Source organism: Paramormyrops kingsleyae, chromosome 16 (genome assembly GCF_048594095.1).
Source record: "Paramormyrops kingsleyae isolate MSU_618 chromosome 16, PKINGS_0.4, whole genome shotgun sequence".
Taxonomy (NCBI): domain Eukaryota; kingdom Metazoa; phylum Chordata; class Actinopteri; order Osteoglossiformes; family Mormyridae; genus Paramormyrops; species Paramormyrops kingsleyae.
Window position 1 is genome coordinate 10005810 of NC_132812.1, and position 13480 is coordinate 10019289.

At 40.3% G+C, this 13480-nt stretch overlaps 1 protein-coding gene and 1 long non-coding RNA gene across 2 annotated transcripts; both read right to left on the reverse strand.

Moving 5' to 3' along the window:
- Positions 1-6483: 6483 nt before the first annotated feature.
- On the reverse strand, positions 6484-6801 carry LOC111851725 (uncharacterized). Its single transcript, XM_023826894.2, has one exon. It carries the CDS (start codon positions 6799-6801, stop codon positions 6484-6486), a length of 318 nt encoding a protein of 105 aa, XP_023682662.2.
- Positions 6802-8102: 1301 nt separating this feature from the next.
- On the reverse strand, positions 8103-11014 carry LOC140578825 (uncharacterized). The gene is made up of 2 exons (XR_011983097.1): positions 9404-11014; positions 8103-8273 (listed from the first exon to the last, which is right to left on the reverse strand). It is a non-coding gene; the product is annotated as an uncharacterized lncRNA (long non-coding RNA).
- Positions 11015-13480: the final 2466 nt, after the last annotated feature.

Here is a 13480-nt window from a genome sequence, read left to right on the forward strand (position 1 = left end):
CAAGGCTGTTGGCTCCGCCCGCTCCTCCGCTCTAATTCGCACTAAGCCGCTCCGCTCACCACCGCTCCTCGCTCCACTAAAATTTCCTCCCGCTCCAGTCAAATCGCTCCACGCTCGCTCCAATTTAAAAGAGGTACAAATAAGTAAAGAAATATGAGCAACGGCAACATTGCCACTCAGAAAATATTTATTTTTAAGCAACATATAGGCAACAACGGACAGGTTTGGCAATGGCATTCCACACAAAAGGCTTAAAAATAAAGGAATCAGTGGGCTTAATAGCCTATAGAATATACAGGCTAAGCATCTATGTTTTAAATTCCTCAATTTTTTTCTGTTGATGCTGCTCCGTCTCTATAAAATAAAATTTCACTGACAGCGTTACGTGAAATTAAAAAAATCCTATTAGACCTACTTTGAATGGCAAAACGAATTTATTTGATTACAAATATTTACTTTACAGGCTTTTATACTTTAATTTACTTTATAGACTTGATATACTACAACCATATAAAATTTACTCACGTTTTGCTCCGGCTTCCGCCTGTTCGCGTAGCACACTGTCATGTTTCTGAGAAAAGTGATTCCAAAGTGAATCTTTACTCACTGAAACAGTTTCACCACATTGTTGTTCTTGCTCTACATTATTGTCATCTATACGTTTGATAAGAATAGTATACTTGTAAGATTTATCAGTTTCGAATTCCATCTCGGCCAATCTGTGTAACAGTCTTGATAATTGTACAGATGAATTCTGGGTAGATTTGGGCACGCCTCAGAATCATAGTGTGAGCGGTATTGGAGCGACCGCTCCAGCCTTAATTAGAAAACCGTTCTGCGCTCTGACCAAATTCTGCCCGCTCCACTCCGCTCACATGCTCTACTCCTTAGCAAATCCAGTGACAAAATATGGGTCAAAATGTTTTACGTAATCAAAAAGGATGTGTTGGTTTCAAATGTATGACTAATCAGTAAATTCTTTTCTATATGTAGTACACACATGTTGTTACATGAAAAGGAATTTTATTCTGAAGTGTTTATATCTTAATTTGATTTAAATATACTCTTTTTTGTAAATCCACTACCTGAGCCTGCTGAGGGGCAACAATGTTGGAGATACAGCAAGGCGCATCTTAAGGAAAATAGGGACCAATGCCTTGTGGGGAGAGTACAGACCTAAAAAACAAACATATAAAGACCCTGTAGACATGAGTCATGCAATCAAATTAGATAACTTTGACATGACATGTTTTAAGCAAAACTGAAGTATACTTATGATCAAACAAAACAGGCAATACTTCTTACATATTTACATCAGGTGACGTGTGTGTGCGTGCATGTGTGTGTCTTTTGCAAATACTGTAGCTGCATGCAGTAAAGCTCATCCTGAAGCAACCAACCTCACCATGGATAATTCAATTGCAGTGACACTAAAGCACTGTCCACGCCATGGATCTCGGAAGGTATGGAGATGTTTTTATATTGTTGGTGGTCTAGTGGTTAGGACGCTCACCTCTGGGCCAAGAAGGTTCGAGTCCCACGTCTGGTACTACCGTCATTGGGTTCGAGTCCCACGTCTGGCACTACCGTCATTGGGTCCCTGAGCAATAGGCATTTAAAAAATGGAAGTCGCTCTGGATAAGAGCATCTGCTAAATGCTGTAAATGATTATCTTAACACTGAATAAGAACATAAGAACTATACAAACGAGAGGAGGCCATTCGGCCCATCGAGCTCGCTTGGGGAGAACTTAACTAATAGCTCAGAGTTGTTAAAATCTTATCTAGCTCTGATTTAAAGGAACCCAAGGATTCAGCTTGCACTATGTTATCAGGAAGACTATTCCATACTCTGACTACATGCTGTGTAAAGAAGTGCTTCCTTAAATCCAGTTTGAAATGTTCTCCCGCTAATTTCCACCTATGGCCACGAGTTCTTGTATTTGAACTAATGCTGAAGTAACTATTCGTTTGAACAGCATCCAAACCTGTTAGAATCTTATAGACCTGGATCATGTCCCCCCTCAGTCTCCTTTGCTTGAGGCTGAACAGATTTAGCTCAACTAACCTTTCCTCGTATGACATTCCTCTAAGACCAGGAATCATTCCTGTGGCCCTACGCTGCACCTTTTTCTAAGGCCGCAATGTCCTTTTTAAGATATAGTGACCAAACCTGCACACAATATTCTAGGTGAGGTCTCACCAAGGAATTGTATAATCTTAGCATTACCTCCATTGACTTAAACTCCACACACCTGGAGATATACCCCAACATCCTATTGGCCTTTTTTACTGCTTCCCCGCACTGGCGAGAATGAGACATGGAAGCATCAACAGAATAGTTACATGTCATTAAGACATATGTGTGTTCTTACATGCATGGTTCATAACACCTATCCCACTCATACCATACAAGGTTATCTAACGAATGTATTCAGTTTTAGAGGTAAACTACTGTATGGTCTTCTGTAATTATTTCTTCTCCTAGGATGATGCTGCAGTGAGGGATACAAGGGAAATGGAGCAGGGACCTGAAGCGGATGAATTTGCTTGTTAATGTTGACTTTAACATTTAATAACAACATTCTAATGTTATTAAAGTTTTTGATGTTAATAAAGTGAGATAACTGAAATATGGAATAAATGCATTATTCATATTTAAATATATATCCATCCATCCATTATCCATACCGCTTTATCCATCTGGGTCGCGGGATTTAAATGTATATTATAATATAATTATTTTGAATTATATATTGCATATATAATGGTTTGTTATATATATAAACAAACCTATATAAAAATGTTATATATATATGGTTAATTGTATGTTTATGCTAAACTGCTTAAATTGTTTAGACATTTCTGCCATGGTTAAAAAATGCTGTTTTATATATTTTTTTTAATGAAGTGTTTTATTTGATTAATAACATGTTTGAAATTAGTCTTTCTAGCTTACGAATTTATGTATGATCTATACATAATTTAATAAATCATTTGGAAATGTCCTACAAAAGACAAAAAACAACGTTGTATAGCTGTTTCTGAAATATCATGGTAACGTTGTGAAGACGTGGTGAGGACGTTGGAAATAACGTCTTCTGTCCTGTACCGAGGACCCTACAAAATAACGTCCACATGACATCAATAAAAAACGTTTTCACGACGTTTGTCAACGTTCAGAGGACGTTGAAAGGATGTCATGAAGATGTGGTAAGGATGTCGGAAATGACGTTGTCTATCCTGTACCGAGGACCCTACAAAATAACATCCAAATGATGTCAATTATAAACGTTTTCATAGACAATTGGGTCACATAAAATAGTATGTGAATATTATTGTTACATAATATTTGTTAGTGTAAGTGCATATGCCTACTATATTTTTAATATATAACTTTTTTAGGGGGTTAAAAGAACAACATACAGGGGCTTAATTTAGATGGTTTTTATATTATATATAAAGGTTGAATAAGCAACATGCAACGTATAGACAGTGACTGAATGATAGTGACTCACTGGTTCTGGAATTGCTTAATCTAATCATTCTGGACCAGGGCTAGAAATGTGTAATTAACCCACTTGCCATGACTTTCAATTCACAGGGGAGAGGCTGAAAGAGGCTTTTGTTCATGACTTTTTACCAAGCTGCTCATAGACAGTTACCGAGTGACCTAACATCCTGTGATGGGTGTCCGCCAAGCTGAAGGTGGTCCACTCTGCTCTTGGAAAAACACCAAAACCGACATTAACAATTACTAAGTCAGGCCACCCCACTTAGTTTGCATCATTAAATGGAAATTGTTCAATAAAAAAAATTCAAAGCTATGAATATTTCCAGCGGACACAGAAGCACAGTACGCACTGCTTATTCTCAATATCTCCTGAACAACTCAAGGGGTACATTATGTTGCGTATATATGCATTAGGTTACAGACAGGGGCGCCGTAAGGGGGAGGAAAGCTAGGACGATTCCAAGGGCCCCTGAGTGACAGGGGTCCTAAAAAATTAGGAAAATAACTGGATTGGTTTGGACTGGGGGGCCTAATATCATATGCTTTCATGGGGCCCAAAATCTCTAGCAACGCCCCTGGTTACAGACATAAATCATGGTCATGTACATGCCCTTAATTGTTGTAGATACTAAGATTTACAGTGCTGTGCGAGAGTCTTAGGCAGTCAAAGAAAATGTTTAAGGCTATATTTATCTTAGTAGAAAGTATATACAGTTGCCCTCTATAGATTCGCAAATTTAGACATTGCCGGTTTTAGTTATTCGAGAGTTGGCCACGAATAACACTATGTGGCAAAATTTGTACTTTTTGTTGTTCCTGGGCAGAAAGTGTTATTTCCAAATTGCTTCTGCCTAAAGTAAATGGAAAAGACATTTTTTTCTCGTCCAACTTTGCTTTTGTGACCCGGTTAATGACATTTTCAAATGTACCCATTTTTCAGAGGATTCCAGGTAAATTCCGTGCCACAGAGCCCACAAAGAGACATGGACAAACAAAAAGTCCTCGACAGTGTCGCATGAGCACCACAAAGTTTCAAAGCATTTTTGTTGTCTGCCTCTGCCCCTTTAGGGGTCCCGTACAGTGTTGAGCAGCTGATGGAGAATTGTCTAGAACTTACAAGAATTTTCAAGAATTTTGTGAAATGTCGTAGAACTTAAAAGGGCCTTTTAGAATTTTCTAGAACCATCCACAGTAATATGTATATTTACAGGGACTCACCACTTCAGTTTAGTTCTAGCTGCCTAAGTGAATACACAGACCTATCTGAATTTATCAGACACGGCATCGAGAACCTGAAAGCATTCTCCAGACGCCTGCTGCTATGTATGTAGCCAATTTATCAAGATATGAGCAAAAAAGTACTCTGTGGCAGCACTTGGGGGTTGATACGTGAGAGTGATTTATATTATACTGTATATGCACAGTTCTAAAAACTACTCACTTCTATATAGTTTTTGTTCATTTTTGTATAACTTTACATACATGTAAATCTTGACTGAAATGTTTTATGTAAATGAAAATGTGCAAATTTGCCAGTTTTTACAAAGAAAGTTGGTTAATTTCATTATCCAGGTCAAAAAACTTTGAAGCTTGACAAAAGATTGCTGAAATCCAGACGACGCGTAAGACAAAACAATACAGAACATTATTTGGGTCACATAAAATAGTATGTGAATATTATTGTTACATAATATTTGTTAGTGTAAGTGCATATGCCTACTATATTTTTAATATATAACTTTTTTGGGGGGGTTAAAACAACAACATACAGGGGCTTAATTTAGATGGTTTTTATATTATATATAAAGGTTGAATAAGCAACGTGCAACATATAGAGTACAATACAGTTTGCTTAGAAATTGGTATGTAATAGACTTTATGTTATCATTCCGGGGTGCGTTTCTATGCAGATTACGTCCCCTGAAAGGGGAAGCTTACCATGTGAACTGATTAAAAATGCTAAGGTACAAAGACACTGTTCTGGTTTCAGATTTTGTCACATACACAACGTTCACTGTACTAGTGAAATGCTTTCCCACCTGCTTCCAGAATTGTTCTTTTAAGGGAATGTGACGCAATGAAAAACAAAAATGGTATAAAAATATGATTAAACTAAAAGAAATGACTGCAAAGAGAACAAGGATATCAATAGTAATAAAAAGAAGTGGGATGACATGAAAGTGTGAGATGATATTCAGGTCGTTTGACAAGGTAAAGTTATAAAAGATGGCTGTAAATTCAGAAAGTCTGTAAGGTACCTAAACTGGAGCTGGAATCTTGTGAAACATCTTTGTTACACTGTATTTGTCTGCCCCCTACTGATAACAGTATGAACTTTTATCCAGAAAGCACTTCGCTTAGGGGTTTACAATCCAGAGGGGTATTCCATGTAGCAGATCAGCCAGATAAGTATAATGTAAGGACTGTCCAATAGGAATGTAACATACTGCTCCTCCTACTGGACAGTTTCCACATTTGGCTTGTTATCCAGCTGACTGGGAAGTTCTGCTTTGTGGAACACCGCCCTGGTCCTGAATCCATGCTGGTGCGCTACATGAAACACTAAGGTAGTACTTAGTACATTTTAAATATGTTTGATATTTATGTATACTCCAAATAAATATATGTCTGAAACTTTAAAATTAGTAGCATGTGTAAATAATTGTAATATAGTTTAAAAGGCACGGAGCCTTGAATCTCATCCAGCATAAGGTCTGTGGTGTCACTACAGGCCCGGATGTGATCACAGCAGCACCCCATTCTCTTTGACTAACAAACATGCTTCTTGTTCTTCACAAATTCTTCCTAGGGGCTTGTTGCTTAAAGCAGGATTTCTTACTTGACAGATGTAATGCAGCTTGAGAAAAACACGTGAACAAAGACTAAATCCATTTAAACTGGGATACCTTTAGATCTGACAAGTTACCCGGCTAAGCAAGAAATCCTGCTTCATGGAAAAAGGCCCAGGTTTTATTTCAGGGTGACCACAAGAGAGAGTTCAAGAGAGAGCTCTTCATCATTACACACGGCCAGTTGGATGTGTCGTGGAGTGATTCGCAGCTTCTTGTTGTCCCGTGAGGCATTGCCGGCCAGCTCCAGGACCTCAGCGCACAGGTACTCCAGGATGGCGGTCAAGTAAACCGCAGCACCTGTGCCAATGCGGGGTGCATAGTTTCCCTTTCGCAGCAGACGAGCAACGCGGCCCACGGGGAACTGCAGCCCGGCCCGTGCCGAACGGGTCATGGAGCTCTTTGCTTTGGCAACAGCCTTCTTACCACGACCAGACATCCTTCAGGGCCCTGGGGGGAGGCAAAGGATACAATTCATGGGTGAAGAAGAAGAAAAAACACATTAAATTATCAGCAAGAGGAGTCATAACAGCAAGCTCACCTTCTATATTCCAATGACTACACTCCAAAGCCAAGAAGACAGACACAAGCAGCTCAAAGTTGTGCTGAAGCCGCTCATATACACTATGAGTCTCTGCAACCTGAATGATTAACTGCAACTACCCCGTTAGCCAGAAGTTGTTAACCAATGATTACCACGATGACCTTCAGCTGTTTACTTTGTAGTTTAATTAACATTAACAAGCATCCCTACATATTTCTTGATTGTTTCAGCACTGTCAGCAAATAAGGTTAAGAGATACTCAGGTATTTCACAAATAACAATGAGATACTCAGGCATTTCACTGAAAAAACTTTCAACACAGTCTTGTTCCTTAACACTAAGGCTTGCAGTAGGATCTTCATTTTAGCTCACAAGCAGGGTTTCATTCCAGCTGAATTTGGCAGTTGGAAAGGACTAATTTTTAAAAGTTTTCCTGGTCAGTACATCAGGCCTACACTTCCCTTTTCTTTAAACTGAGCTAGAAAAATAATGAAGTCTTGCTGCTGAAGGCCTATGAGTGGCCCTGTCTGCAATGATCCCAAAGAGGGATCCGGAAGCTCTGTGGGTATCACTGCTGCCTTGAACCACCTGGGTCCCACTGTGTGTGTGTGTTAATACTTGGTGGCTGCATGTTCTGCCCATTTTGTTTCCTCCCACAGTCCAAAAGCTTGGCTATGCCAATTGGCACCTCACGGTACTACATATATGTGCGAGTGTGCACCCTGAGATGGACTGCTATCCTCTCTTGGACATTCCTTGCTCTGTATCTCCTTGGATGAGCTTCCAGTGACCCTGTACTGGGTAAGCTATGGATGGATGAGTGAAAGAAATTACCTGAATAATAAGCTAACATTATCTAGCCACTCAAAATAAAAACCCTCACCTTTATGAAGGGCTGGTGATGATTCTTACCCATCTATTTGCGTAACACTCCAAAAAGGCTGATTCCAAGTTGCTGATTGATTACAGTTTATGAACATCACACAGGGGTGGGTGCTGGACTACTTTGTAAGGGTTAGAAGTAGAGGTCGACCGATATGGGTTTTTCAATAGCCGATGCCGATGACGATATTTAGGAGTCAGGGTCAGCCGATGGCCGATATATGCTGACGATATTTTTTGGCCGAAAATTGGACGTTTTCCCCTCTATTTGCATGATAAAATATCACATTAATAATAACAAATGATACACAAAATTTCTCAACTTAGCATTTATTGAATACTGACTTGTGTAAATTTAAATATAAACTTAAATAACAAAAACACAATACAACTTATAAACAATAAAGATAGCAGCATCAGAATCTCTTTAGCAGCAAACTCATTCTTCAGCTCCCAAGCTCACCAGTCTGCTGCAGATATTGCACCTGCAGGGTTCTTACACCTTTTCCAACTTCAAATTCCAGCACTTTTCAAGCACTTTCAAGGTGCATTTTTATGCTTTTCCAGCACCTAACAACCGCGGTAAATTACGTTTATATATGCTGTATGTACTTTTTCACATTTAAATCCATTGTGCTATTAAAAAAAAACACAATATGACATTTCAACTTAAATTGTTGAATACTTTCGCGTGAATTACACGATCAATAACAAATTGGCAAGGAAGTGCCCTTTAGACTGTTATCGTGCATTCCATTTGCCCTAGGAACTCGGATTCCGAGTCGGATTCCGAGTTTCGAAGCCGGAAGTGATGACATGCGCGCTCCCATTTCTCGGAGATCCGAGAAATATCTCGATCGGATAACGCAGAGGATCCCGAGTTCAGAATCGAAGATGGCTGCGCCCTTTATCAACAGAAGGGAAAGTTGTAGCTTTATCCTGTTTAAGCACTACTTCTCATTTGTGGCTCATTAAATCGGTCGCACACACTATATCGTCCAATTTATCTGTGGACGTGTTGCTACGGAGTTTTATACGTGAAGCACCGCGCGTAATGTGTTATCAAGTGATATTGGTAACAATGGCTACCAGTTAACCGTTCTAGAATTGGATTTCATGATTAGTCGGATTATTTGTCGGATTTAAGGTAGTTCGGGCTAATTGTAAGTGAACGAAGATAAAGGCCATTTAGGCCATTTAAACTGAGGTACCTTAAATCCGACAAGTTGTCCGGCTAAGCAAAAAATCTTGCTTTTTCCATATGGATCCATGGTATTGCTACTATATCCGACTCGGTTTTCCCGAGTTTTTAGCGGATGTGACGTAATATCGGAATCCGAAAATCGGATCCCGAGGCAAATGGAATGCACGATTACACCACTACAGCCACAAGCGCGGACTCGAGCGGAGTTATTTTCGTTACGTGCAAAATGCATTTTTAGCTAAAAGGAAAACTACTCCGTAAGATAACGAATTATTATGAAAGCAATGCAATTTCAAATTCAAGCAGGTTCAAGCACATTGTCCAAAATCCAAGCACTTTTCTAACCTTGAAAACACTATATTAAAAATCAAGCATTTTCCAGGATTTCCAGCACCCGTACGAACCCTGCACCTGGCTTTTCCTGGTGTTGGCTTTGTGAAATGCTGCCATACAGGATTAGATTTTTGTTCAGCCATCAGACAGCAATTACTAAAACAGAAGAATAAATGCAAGGTTAGAATTTTTATTATAGTACCTTCATCTTCAATTCATTCTACAATTCCAGTATTCCATGCACATTAAAACAATTACACTCTAATACATTTTGAAGATATGATGAGTAGTGTACACTAACATGTTGTTTCTGTTGTTAGCAGACAGATAGCTTAAAGCCAAATTCACAATCAGAATCTAGTGATCCCGGAAAATAAAATAAAATAACTGTCGTATTGCACAGCCTTGTATGCAAGGACAACATAAGCCCCTAGTGATTGTGACGTTGTCTACGTATAAGCCCGTATAAAGGATAGACATGTTTAATGAGGAAACTATGCACTTTTTATCTAGACGTCTGACAAATTGTTTGAATCTCCGGTCTCAAATGAAAAAAAGTTGCACAGAAGGACCATTGTCAGCATCAGCTCAAGTAAATGGTAACCACGCTTTCGAACAAACACTTTTCTCCGCCATGCATTGTTCTTAGCAGCTCTGTGTCTCCGAGGACGGCGCTGTCTGTGATCAGGGCAGAGTAACGCAACTCTCACACACGCTGCAGTATTTGAGCGCTGCCTGCTCCGCCCCACACACTCACAGAGTGAAACTCTCCGACACAAGAAAAAAAAACATAACTGATAACATCGGGCTGATATGGTAATAATTAAAATGTTAACAATTAAAATGATTTTTAACGATTAAAAAACGTCTGTGAGCCCACCAATAACTTAAAATAAGCGCACAAAACGAACTCTATTAGAATCAATGATCCTTAATGTTACCTGTAAGCTACAGTTGGTTGAAGGCTCATTATCATTACCCCAGTTCCCAATAGCGTAATTCGCGTTTTCTTTTAAAGCAACATTTCATAGCAAACTACTTAAATGAACAGGTCATTGAAAGATCAGAATTTAAGCCTTACCGTTTTATCCCAGGACTCTTCCAAATCTTCTGGCTGTGGTCCTGCACAAGGCAGCGTGGGTCACGTGTTCCACAGCAACAATAACACTGGGCTGCCCGCAGACGTGCCTATCTGAAAATCGGCGTAGTGCACTCGGATATCGGCCGATGCCGATACATTAAAAAATGCTAAATATCGGCCCGATATATCGGCCGGCCGATATATCGGTCGACCTCTAGTTAGAAGGTCATCTCTGAGGATTTATTTACAGCCATACACTTGTAAACAATGTCTACTCAGGAGCTCCATAGATGTCTGAACAGAACGTAACTTCTCACAGAGTAAGATGGTTGACTTGTAGTATTAGGTTTCCACTACAATGGTGATTCAAAACACATTTTCCAGGAGTGTGATCGGAAAGTGTAATGAAGTGCTGCACATGGGTTTGACTGGACAGGTACTGCCACTGCCTGCTACATCAGCACCTCCTAATGGCACCGGGCGGTCCTACAGGCCACCTCTGACATTCCTGGGGATTTTCAGCCCCCAAGTCTCACAAATGTGAAAGAGTGAGTGCCCTGTATTTAATCAGAAAAAAATGATCATCAGAACATTATTAACTGTAACACAATAAAAAATAAAGAAGAATTTCTTCAGTCATTCATAACATTACTGGGCCGGTATGCATAAAACTTCCTAAGAATGGTCGTACACTTTGACTTAACAGTTAAAAAAATCTTAGTAAAAAGTAGGACCTAAGAGCATTTTATAAAGATGCTAAAAGTAACTTTCAGCAAAGTCTAAGCCAGAGTGCGAATTTCCCCTCCATAATTGGGGGATACTGCCTTCATAACACTTCTATGACCATTATGGTGCAAGATGCGCCAGGGGTGTTTACTAACATGTATGTAACACACGGTCATGGTCTGGACATGCGACACAATGAGAATCAATACAGAAAATCTCGTTATCCTTATGCCTATCCAAAAGAATTTGGTTTTGATAACTGCCAGGAATTATCCTAGATGAAGTATACTAGTAAAAGTAATAAGCCTATACAGTTACAAACAGCCTGGTCTGGTCCAGCAGTCTGGGGTTATTCCTGCCCTCTCAGTCCCCCCAGCTCCAACAGCCTTCAGAAATAAATATTTGCCTATTAGGCTAATATCTGTCTTGATGACACAGTAGATCTTAAAGTACAGCCTCATTTCTAACTCACCTCTTGGTCCTGCGCGCTGCCCTCATCCTGCCATCTTCCTGCTGCCTGCTCACTGTCCTCATCCTGCCATCTCCCTGCTGCCTGCTGACTGTCCTGTACACTGTCCTCATCCTGCCATCTTCCTGCTGCCTGCACACTGTCCTCATCCTGCCATCTTCCTGCTGCCTGCACACTGTCCTCATCCTGCCATCTTCCTGCTGCCTGCTCACTGTCCTCATCCTGCCATCTTCCTGCTGCCTGCTGACTGTCCTGCACACTGTCCTCATCCTGCCATCTTCCTGCTGCCTGCTGACTGTCCTCATCCTGCCATCTTCCTGCTGCCTGCACACTGTCCTGCACACTGTCCTCATCCTGCCATCTTCCTGCTGCCTGCTGACTGTCCTCATCCTGCCATCTCCCTGCTGCCTGCACACTGTCCTCATCCTGCCATCTCCCTGCTGCCTGCTGACTGTCCTGCACACTGTCCTCATCCTGCCATCTTCCTGCTGCCTGCTGACTGTCCTGCACACTGTCCTCATCCTGCCATCTTCCTGCTGCCTGCTCACTGTCCTGCACACTGTCCTCATCCTGCCATCTCCCTGCTGCCTGCTCACTGTCCTGCACACTGTCCTCATCCTGCCATCTCCCTGCTGCCTGCTCACTGTCCTGATCCTGCCATCTTCCTGCTGCCTGCACACTGTCCTCATCCTGCCATCTCCCTGCTCCTGTGCCTCTCCTGCCTTCTGCTGACCACCACTTTCCTTCATACACATTAAGTTTGCAAAACTGTGCCTATACTTTTAGTGTAATGTTATGTAGCTACTTACTCTTCTTTTACCACCAAAAACGTGTCTGATGTCTCCATCTTTCCTTTTCCTCATAGTGTGTCTGTGAATAAAATCTAATCTATATTTAACAAAACAGTATCTGGGGTATCAGATGAAGCTTCTAAAAATGTCTATACATATGAAATTGTGGAATGCAGAATCAATACCACTAAAAGTCAAATAATAGGGTTTATTATTTGCTAGCTAGTTTTTTTTTACGTTGCCCCTATAGATTTCACTTATAGTAATGTTTTTTCAGAGCATAACGTTAGACCTTCTTATGCATTAACATTAGCCTAATAACAAACCACACAGGCTAAGTGGCGAATTAATTTCATAATGGCACAATTTATTCGTGATAAAATGAGAATGAAAAATAGGGAGTTCATCTCCTTGGAAAATGACCACGATCGATTTTACCTCACCAAATAAGCCTGGTTTAAATAGAGGACTTAGCTTATCTTGCTAGTTAACGTAACTAAAGTTGACTGTACCGGTGTTCTGTCGAGTTTAGCTACTTTGTCGAGGTAATTGCTATGGTTAGGGCTATCGATTAAGCACTACGGTAGCTTACCTCGACAAAGTAGCTCAACTCGACAGAACACCGGCCTCAGAAGGACAATGGTAAGTAAATCAAATTATAAAGACGTAGATGAATTACTTAAACGAATAAATGAAGGTTGTAAAATAACACATTTTCAACAGGTTAGACTTCTGCTGGCTACTTGCATTTACCAACGCACGACAAACAGTACCATGACAGACAAACACAATGAACAGGTCACTCAATGAGAATGAATGACGCAACCGACTGGCTGCTTCTAGCGCCGAGGTGGTTCAAATGGTACGGTCCACATTAGCGGTGTCTGAAATCGTTTTACATAAACTTTTCCTACAAGGTGAGGTTATCTTTTTTTTTTTTTTTTTTTTTTTTTTTACAACAAAAGAAATATTTTTTTTGTCTCTTTGGGGGGGGGGGTCTGGGTCTTGATCGGGGGGTACAGTACCCCCCGTAATTCGAACCATGGTCTAAGCCCAATTTCTAAGTGCTGACAAATAAAAAATGAGGA

Coding starts and splice junctions, on each gene's coding strand:
- LOC111851725 (XM_023826894.2), bottom strand. CDS start 6,801: ATGTCTGGTCGTGGTAAGAAGGCTGTTGCCAAAGCAAAGAGCTCCATG.